Genomic DNA, 10000 nt, shown 5'->3' on the forward strand with positions numbered 1-10000 from the left:
ACCACAGCGTGCACTGACACAGCAGACACCACCGACCCCCCCCCCCCGCCTTGCAGCATTCACCAGCGTGTAGTTACTTGTGTTTCTTTACTGTTCAGTGAATGACACTCTTCACCACACTGGCCTCTCTTCGTCAGCTGCGAGCAGCAAGGTGGCAAGAAGTACACAAATTCCTTGTCGAGGAGGTCTCTTTTCTGCGCGGCCATGCAGACAAACATTGGATACGGACACGGCGGTGAACTCCTCCCTTCAGTACGGACTCCGTTTTTGTGGCGTCATTGCTGGACGGTGAACGGAGACGAATCCGTAAAAATAGACTAGTGTGAACCGGGCCTCTTCCTCCTCTTTGTCCAACAACTCCTCCTTCCCTTCCTCCTCCCCCTCTCCTTCCTCGTTCTCCACCACCTCCTCCTCCTCCTCCTCCAGTCACAGGCAGGCGATACCAAACTCCATGAACAAACATCGGAAACAAGCTGCCAACACGACACCTTAATTGAGGGTGCTTCCAACTCAGCCCCACGCAGATGGGCTGATCCACTTCATGCACAGTTGCACACCCGAGACACGCTACGCTGATCCCCACACCAACACGAGAAGCGTCCAGAAAGGCGACCACATCGTGGGCATTGTTCCTCCAGCCAATGACAACACTGAAGGTAATGTAGAAGTTGGATTTGTGTTCGGTACCCACTCGTTACCGCCAGGTGACTATGTTCAGCGTTCAGATTGATTAATGAAGGTAAAGAATGTTAAAGTAAAGAAAGGCGCATGGTTATCGACGGGCGAACTTCAAAACTTCATATCCAAGGACAAACTTCAAAAATTTCGAAGTATTTTGACCATATCGAAGCACTGTGGCCATATCGAAGGAAAAAATTCACAAAACTTCGAAACATTACCTCCCAAAAAAAATTAAGAAAATCAGTTTAAAGAAAACTTTCGTGATCATCGAACGGCAAACTTAAAAGAAATTTGAAAGCATCCTCGTCAGCAGCGACCGGAGTCACCTTTTAGAAAACACTGCCAATAACATAACTATCATGAATCATGGCGACGGCTCGCCAAGGTAATAAATGACGCTACAGGAGCATGTGCTTCATTTCGGGATGGATGCTCAGTTGTCAGTAATAAACCCACATGGTGGACCAAAGGAATAAAGAACAAAAAGAAATAAAAGGCGCATGTGTGAAGCATTAACTAAGCCACAACAACATGGACAGTCTTGTGTGAAGCATTAACTAAGCCACAACAACATGGACAGTCTGAGTCGCGGCGGAGTACAGCGTGCTGCCACAAAGCATTAGGCAGAGGAAGAAAAATTATAATTTCATATCGTCAACCCTAGTCAGTCTAACCCCACAGACCTCTCTAGTTGTCACACACAGACACCCCGCCACCACCCACCGCCCACCACCCACAGCGCCTCCAGCAACACAAAATGGCGGACTCAATGATGACGAAATCACCGCGGCGGACACTGTAAACAACTTTTTGCTTCCGTTTTCCTTAAAGACGATACTCGGAGCGCCAACAACGCCCCAGAGTCTAAACAATACCGTCTCCCTCAGCGCGTGTTCCAGGAAAATGAAGCAAAAAAATCTACAGTCTAGACATTTTTCACCAGAAAACTGAAGGAATCCAAAGACGAACTCTTTCTGCCGCTCACCAAACTATTTAACAAACTGTGAACTAATCGAAGTCCCTCAAGACTGCAAACTTGCGAACGCCGCCACATCCACACTCAAGAAGATAAAAAAAATCACCCTGATGATTACCAGCCTGTAAGCCTCATGGCAGCAGCCGGCAAGGCAATGGAGTCACTAATGAGGGATATGAAGGCAGAATTCCTGGACACAACAAGATCATAAAGACGCTCAATACGCATTTACAAATAAAAGAGCCGTGCCTCACAGACTTGCTCCGTTATTTTAATGAAGCACATGACGCGCACCACAGCACCGGAGCAGTCTTTCATGGAAGTCTACCTACACTTCCATAAAAGACTGCTTTTTTTTTTTTTTTTTTTTTTTTTTTTTTTTTTTTTTTTATGTAGGAAGGATACTGGCCAAGGGCAACAAAAATCTAATAAAAAAAAATGCCCACTGAAATGCCAGTCCCTAAAAGGGTCAAAGCAGTAGTCAAAAATTGGTGGATAAGTGTCTTGAAACCTCCCTCTTGAAGGAATTCAAGTCATAGGAAGGTGGAAATACAGAAGCAGGCAAGGAATTCCAGAGTTTACCAGAGAAAGGGATGAATGATTGAGAATACTGGTTAACTCTTGCGTTAGAGAGGTGGACAGAATAGGAGTGAGAGAAAGATGAAAGTCTTGTGCAGCGAGGCCGCGGAAGGAGGGGAGGCATGCAGTTAGCAAGATCAGAAGAGCAGTTAGCATGAAAATAGCGGTAGAAGACAGCTAGAGATGCAACATTGCGGCGGTGAGAGAGAGGCTGAAGACAGTCAGTTAGAGGAGAGGAGTTGATGAGACGAAAAGCTTTTGATTCCACCCTGTCTAGAACAGCAGTATGAGTGGAACCCCCCCAGACATGTGAAGCATACTCCATACATGGACGGATAAGGCCCTTGTACAGAGTTAGCAGCTGGGGGGGGTGAGAAAAACTGGCGGAGACGTCTCAGAACACCTAACTTCATAGAAGCTGTTTTAGCTAGAGATGAGATGTGAAGTTTCCAGTTCAGATTATAAGTAAAGGACAGACCAAGGATGTTCAGTGTAGAAGAGGGGGATAGTTGAGTGTCATTGAAGAAGAGGGGATAGTTGTCTGGAAGATTGTGTCGAGTTGATAGATGGAGGAATTGAGTTTTTGAGGCATTGAACAATACCAAGTTTGCTCTGCCCCAATCAGAGTAATGCTCCTCACAAACGCCTCATTAGTCACGGCATAGGTGGCTGGACAGGAGACTGATTACAGGACTGCAAACAACTTTCAATACGCCATTTTTTTCCTTTCCTTTCCATTTGTGTTCCTACTGACAACAAAAAGCATGCCCGGTTGACGCTGTGTCAGGCTGCGGGTAAACACACAGTGAAGCAGCAGGTGTCCCGAGCGGCTCACCTGTTCCCACGCACCGCCAAGAATTAAGCCACATAAACAAATGTACGCACGCACAATAAAAACAGGCTGGAAAGTGTTGACGCCTGCAGCGACGCCACGCGGTTTTCCCGTTCCCTCGGGCGCTTTTTTTTTTTTTCTTTTTTTTTTTCTTTTTTTTTTCTTTTTTTTCTCTTTTTTTTTTTTACTGCCAGCCCGCTAAGGCCGACGTAGAGATGGACGTGTCTTAATCCTGACAGTCAGTGCAGGCGCGTCAGTGAGTGGCAACAGGCACAGAGGGGAGTGTGTCACACCAAATGCTCAGCACACGACGTTCAGCCTCCTGCAGGACGCTGATGAAAGTTCGTTGGCGTTAGTAAATTTGTGGACGCCACGAGGACAGGTGGATTAATTAGGGCGTATACAGATGTAGTCGCATTGCAGACAGACTTAGATAAAATAAACGAATAGAGAGATAGATGATAAGTACAATATAGCAAATATAAAGTACTTAGCGTAGGTAGAGGAAAGCCACACAGCAACTACACTATATATGACGAGATTCTGGTGAGACAAGAGAAGGAGCAAGATTTAAAAAAGGAAAAAGGCAGGAACTGGTTCTCAAACAGTGGTAAATGAATGGAATAGACTCAGCAATCATGTTGCTTGTTCCAGGTCATCAGGGAGCTTTAACAGAAGATCAGACAAATTTATGGCTGAGATGATCCCTGGAAATAGACAAGCTTCATGCAGGGGCTGCCGCGTGTGGGCCCGACGGCTTCTTGCAGCTTCCATTATTTTGTCGTGTCTGTGTTCATCTTTGTATTCCGACATAAAGTTTGGATCACTTTTAAGGTCACTAAATAGACAGTCACATCCACCAAACTGTTCTTTCTTGTAGTTTCATGAACTGCACTTTTCTTTATTTATTCCTTATTCTTTTTTTTTTATTTTATTTGTTATCAATTATTCATTTCTTTATTTATCTATTTATTGCCTGACGGGTGTCAACCAAAGAAGCTCAGCACCAGACGAGCTTCGCCTCCTCACTGTTGAGTCTGGTGGCCACAGTCACACAACCAGAGTGGCTGCACTGGCTGCCCACGACCACTGTGCCTCTCCCAGCACAGAAAACGTGTCAGAAACAGACAGGCCGCTCGGGAACCTGCCTTCACTCATCCTAATTCGCGTTTTTCAGTAACAGGTTTTGTGTTCGATAAATCACATTCCCACACACGCCTTCACTTCATCTCTTTCCCTTCACAACAGAAAGGCTGCACGCGACGGGGAAAATGTAGCGAGGTGCCAGATTCGATTCCCCTCTGCCGGCGGTCATCAGGGGCTCCTGATGACCGCCGGCAGAAGGGAATCAAACCACACCCAACCCATCTTGTCACGGTGACCTATCTTAGTTTAGCCTTGCTTCCTTCATCACCAAACAACCTGCCAGGGGATAAAAGGTCTGTTGCTGTTTGTTTTGTTTTTCTTTGTATTTATTTGTAATCTTTCTCCTCGTCCTCCTCCTCCTCCTCCTCCTCCTCCTCCTCCTCCTCTTCCTGCTTCACTTCCTTATCCTCCTTTCAAGATTCCTCCTCCTCTTTCCTTCTTCTTTTATACCAACATTGTTCGGCTTTTTTTTCTCTTCTTCATTTTTCAGCATTCTTTCTCTTTTTTTCTTCTCCCTCCTCCCCCTCCTCCTCTTCATTTTCCAGCATTCTTCCAATTTTTCCCCTCCCTCTTCTTCCTCCTCCGCCTCCTCCTCTTTACTTTCTTCCAATCTTCTATTTCTCCTTTCCTCCCCCTCCTCCTCCTTCTCTTCCTCACTTTCTGGCATTCTACCACTATTCCTCCTCCTCCTCCTCCTCCTCCTCCTCCTCCTCCTCCAAGGTTATCTAGTAAATACGTAAACAGAATTGGGGGGGGGAGAGAAGGAATGGAAGAAAAAACATGATAAAAGAAATGGATGAAGTAAACAGCAAGACGCTAACAAAGAGAATGAACACAGACAGGAATTATCAAGTTTATGAATGAATGAAGGAAGGAAGGAAGGAATAATACTGAGTTAATAAGTGACGTGAGGGGGAAAAAAAAAAAAAGGAAGAATACGAGGTTAAAATAAATGTTGAAAATGTTACAGTGGTGATAATGAAAATTGATGTGGATTAATTTTACTTCTGCGTTGCGTTTGTGCGGAAAGAAAATAAATGAACTAGGCATGTAATTCGCACTTAAACCTAAAATTGCGAGTCATCTTGAAAGTAATTATCATAAATACATGAGTAGGTTCATGAAATAAAAGACGAAGAACAAGAAGAAGAAGAAGAAGAAGAAAGAAGAACTAGAAGAACAAGAACAAGAACTAGAAGAACAAGAACAAGAACAAGAACAAGAACAAGAAGAACAAGAACAAGAACAAGAACAAGAACAAGAAGAAAAAAAACAGAACAAGAACAAGAAGAACAAGAAGAAAAAAATGATGATGATGATGATGATGATGATGATGATGATGATGATGATGGGGAGGAGGAGGAGGAGGAGGAGGAGGAGGAGGAAGAGGAGGAGGAGGAGGAGGAGGAGGAGGAGGAAGGAGAAGAAAAAGAAGAAGAAGAAGAAGAAGAAGAAGAAGAAGAAGAAGAAGAAGAAGAAGAAGAAGAAGAAGAAGAAGAAGAAAGATACAAGAAAAAAAATAAAATAAAAAATAATGGGACAAAAAATAACAACAATAGCGCAACAACAACAACAACAACAACAACAACAACAACACGTAAGAAATGTCCTTTAAGGTAAGTAAAGAAACATAAACAAAAATAAAGAAGAAAGGAGAATGATTCATTGCTCCTGATTGGTCAATTAGGTCAGGAAGACAAAGAAGAAGAGCAGGAGGAGGAAGAGGAAAAGGAAGAGGAGGAGGAGGAGGAGGAGGAGGAGGAGGAACACGTAAGAACATGGAGGAAAGAAGAATAGAATGGAACAGAAGCAGAGAACAAAGAAGAAGAAGAAGAAGAAGAAGAAGAAGAAGAAGAAGAAGAAGAAGAAGAAGAAGAAGAAGAAGAAGAAGAAGAAGAAGAAATAGAAGAAAAAGAAAAGAAGAAGAAAAGGAAGAAGAAAAGAAGAAGAAGAAATAAAGAAGAAAGAGGAGGAGGAGGAGAAGAAGAAGAAGAAGAAGAAGAAGAAGAAGAAGAAGAAGAAGAAGAAGAAGAAGAAGAAGAAGAAGAAGAAGAAGAAGAAGAAGAAGAAGAATGAAAAATGTTAAGAACAAGAAACACGATAAAATAAATAAATCGAAGAGGAGGAGGGGGAGGAGGAGGAGGGGGAGGAGGAGGAGGAGGAGGAGGAGCAAGGGCAGCCAGACACAGCCTTGCACCAGTGGTCCAGCCAGCCTTCCGGGAGCTTTTGACAAATTCTTGTACCCTCGCGCCTACAACCATTAATCACAAAAATGCGTGAATATCTTACGTTTCTCCCTAATTTTAAGACCGAAAACATAAATAAAAGTACTAGGTCTATTTTAAACACAGGAAACAGCTAGTCAGTCCTAAAAAATGTTATATAGGTGTTAGATATATAATTAAACAAAATGCCACATCTCAAACAAATGAGGCACGAGTTGCGTCTCAGTGTAAGGTACTGATGTAATACACCAATCTGTAATACTTTCATCTCAATCTTTAATACTTTCATCTCAACTTGCAATACTTTCATCTCAGTTTGTAATACGTTCATCTCAGTTTGTAATACGTTCATCTCAATTGATAATACGTTTATCTCAATTTCCAGTACGTTCATCTCAATTTCAATCAATTTCTTACATGGCACAATTTTCCTCCCAAAACATCTTTACGCACTGTGCACTCTTACACACACTGGCCGCCATGTGCCTTACTGTCACCAGGTAAGCTTTGAAAAACATCATATACCCTGGCTGACTGTCACTGTCCACACACACACACACACACACACACACACACACACACACACAGACACTTTTTTTCCCCCTTTCTGTAACCATTTTCTCTTTGTAACCTTTAGATGAACAACGAACCAACAGACAGATGATAAATTATTAACTTTTATGTGATATTCTTACACACACACACACACACACACACACACACACACACACACACACACACACACACACACAGTAATACTCACCTCTGAACGTCACCTTGGCCACCTTCTCGCCCCCTTGCGGCACGCGGCTGAAATGTCTCACGTGGAACTTGAGAGACATGTTGCCGGCGAGGAGAACACACGAGGAACAATGAACTTCAAGTGGAACGAGAGAAAATCACGAGGAACACAAGATGAGAAACCATTTCAAGAGGAACAAGAACAGATTTTTTTTTTTTTTACAATAGGAAATGAAGAGAGAATTAAGAACAAGAGATAATCAAGAAGAGGAATTTAAAGAGAAACAAGAGGGAAACAAGAGGTGAACGAGAGGAAAACAAGAGAAAATCAACAGGAACAAGAGGAAATGAGGAGACACAACCAGACAGATAATATTAATTAGAGGAATTAAAGAGGAAATAAAAAGTTAAGAGGAATCCATGAAACTTTTGATGAATTTGAAAAAGGTTGGCTGAAGTAAAATTTATGGAAGGGAAGAAAAAATACGAGGATTTAACTGAAATGCATATGAGACTAATTAAGATTTCAAGAGGTGCTGAAATGAATTTACAGAGAATTAAAGAATAGTTGAAAAGAATGAAGAGAACGACGTGAAAAGACAAATAAAGAGATAGAGATAAGAGATCAGTAAAGATAATAATAACAATAGGAGAAACTAAAACATGAGAGGATGCAAAGAGGAAAAATTAGAAGAGGAAAGAAAAGGAAACAAGCTAAGTACGTGGAAAAGGAAAGATCAAAGGGGCGCAAGAGGAAACTAAAGAGGAAAGAGGGAAAGATGAATAAGCGAGAAGAGGAATATAAGTGAAAAGGAAAGGCCAAAGACGAACTAGGGAATAATAAACATGATGAATGGAGGAGGAGGCGAGAAAGATGAAGAGGAACAAGGGGTGCAGAGAGGAAGAGAGGGAGAAGAGAAGATAAAGGAGGAGGAAAGGAAGATTAATACAAAGTTTAGAAAGCTATATATGAGAGAGAGAGAGAGAGAGAGAGAGAGAGAGAGAGAGAGAGAGAGAGAGAGAGAGAGAGAGAGAGAGAGAGAGAGAGAGAGAGAGAGAGAGAGAATGTGTGTGTGTGTGTGTGTGTGTGTGTTACTTATCTAACCTTCACCTTTTCACTCGCCAAACAAACAAACAAGAAGGGAATCAAGCAAGCAAGCAACCAAACAAAGAAAGCACCACATCGACAAACAAAACCAATTTAATTCACCTCACGTTTTGCAAAATGCCCCGCGCAATTTGTCCTTTTTTTCAGTATTCTCACTTTAGTCTTTATTTAAAACCAAACCCACAAAAAACATTCATATTCTTGGCGTGAAAGTATGCGCCGATGTGTGTGTGTGTGTGTGTGTGTGTGTGTGTGTGTGTGCGTGTGTGTGTGTGTGTGTGTGTGTGTGTGTGTGTGCCACTTCCCTTGTCCCACCGTGCGTGTGTGTTCGTGCGTGTGTACCTGCGTGCGTGACAAGCCGCTTTGGTGTACACGACAGATGGGGAAGAGGGGCGGTGTGGGAAAGGGAGAGGGAGGGAAGGGGAGAGGACAGGGAGCAGACGGGGCAGGGAAGGCTCGCTCGCCAGGCCAAGACACGCAGTTCACCACACATGGGGGGCCAAACACACCGCGGTCGCCACACACGAGTCTCTCATATTTACACCTAATCTTATTTGACCATGCTAAGGAAATTAACAAAAAAGAAATGCTTGAAGATGTTCTCTTTAGTTTTTAGTTTCGTGTGTGCTCGTTTTTTTTTTTTTTTTTTTGTTCTCTCTCCTTACTTGGATATTTATTTTTTTCGTTTTTTTTTAGTTTAGTCTAATAAAATGTTAGAAAATATTAAAATTTTGAGTTTAAAATTGAAAACACGTGAGTCTTTTAAACTTTTTTTTTACTTTTTCCCTTTTGACTCAACTTTCAGTGAGTATTTTTCAACAGCCACTGCATCTGTTAATGTTTGACGCCAAAAAAAAAATAAAAAAAAATAAAAAAGTAAAAAAAAATCCAATGAGAACTTAACACGAAAACGCTTCAACCCGCGTCATATTATTTCCCTCTCCTACAAATTTTATCATAATACTTTTCACCAGGATATATTTCATAGCCTCACTCCCTTTATCAACATTTCAAAGACGCACGTAAACACGCTTCTATTACATGTATGAAATATATCTTCCTCTCTTGAAAGCCTGCAAGTTTCTACACGTAAAACACTGCTAATGTTTTTAAGCCGCACACCTTCATCAGCATTTCAATCAAGGTAATGAATGTGAGGCGTTAACATTGATCCATTCACGTAAATATTGTGCTTAGGTCCTGCCTGCTGCTTATGATTCATTCAGTGTGTGTGTGTGGGTGTGTGTGTGTGTGTTGTTTGACTGGCTGGTGTACATAGTGAGCGAGAGAGTACATGGTGGGGAAGCATGCTAGCCTAGGAAGGAGCAAGGAGGAGGGTTACAGACACACACGAGAAGGTAATAAAGAGATGCAAAGAAAAAGAACCAGGACAATAAAAATGAAGACGAATAAAAGGTAAATAATAGAGCAGGAGCGAATAAGAGAAGGGAGAACAAATTATGGAGTTAATGAAGGTAAGATAAATGATGAAGAGGGGAGTGAGAAACGTTGAATAAAGACAGTGAGAAAGAATAAAGATAACAGCAGTTCCTCTTCCTTCTGCTGTACTGTTTCTGTTTCTTTCCTTCTTTTCTATCTTTTTCTCTTCTTTTTTTTCCTCTTGTCTTTGTTAACTTCTGCCTCCTGCTTCTTGTTGTTCCTCCTGTTTGCTGTTCTTCTTTTCCTTTCTCTTTTATTTTATTTTCCCCTTC

General features: G+C 42.1%; 1 protein-coding gene across 1 annotated transcript in view; it reads right to left on the bottom strand.

Moving 5' to 3' along the window:
* Positions 1 to 10000, bottom strand: part of LOC135091639 (otoferlin-like) — a 198620-nt gene that overhangs the window by 184992 nt on the left and 3628 nt on the right. Inside the window, 1 exon segment of the mRNA XM_063989424.1 lies at positions 7203 to 10000. This exon segment is cut by the window's right edge and continues 901 nt beyond it. Coding sequence (XP_063845494.1) covers positions 7203 to 7281 — 79 coding nt within the window. The 5' untranslated portion in view covers positions 7282 to 10000.

Source organism: Scylla paramamosain, chromosome 38, assembly GCF_035594125.1.
Source record: "Scylla paramamosain isolate STU-SP2022 chromosome 38, ASM3559412v1, whole genome shotgun sequence".
In the NCBI taxonomy this organism is placed as follows: Eukaryota; Metazoa; Arthropoda; class Malacostraca; order Decapoda; family Portunidae; genus Scylla; species Scylla paramamosain.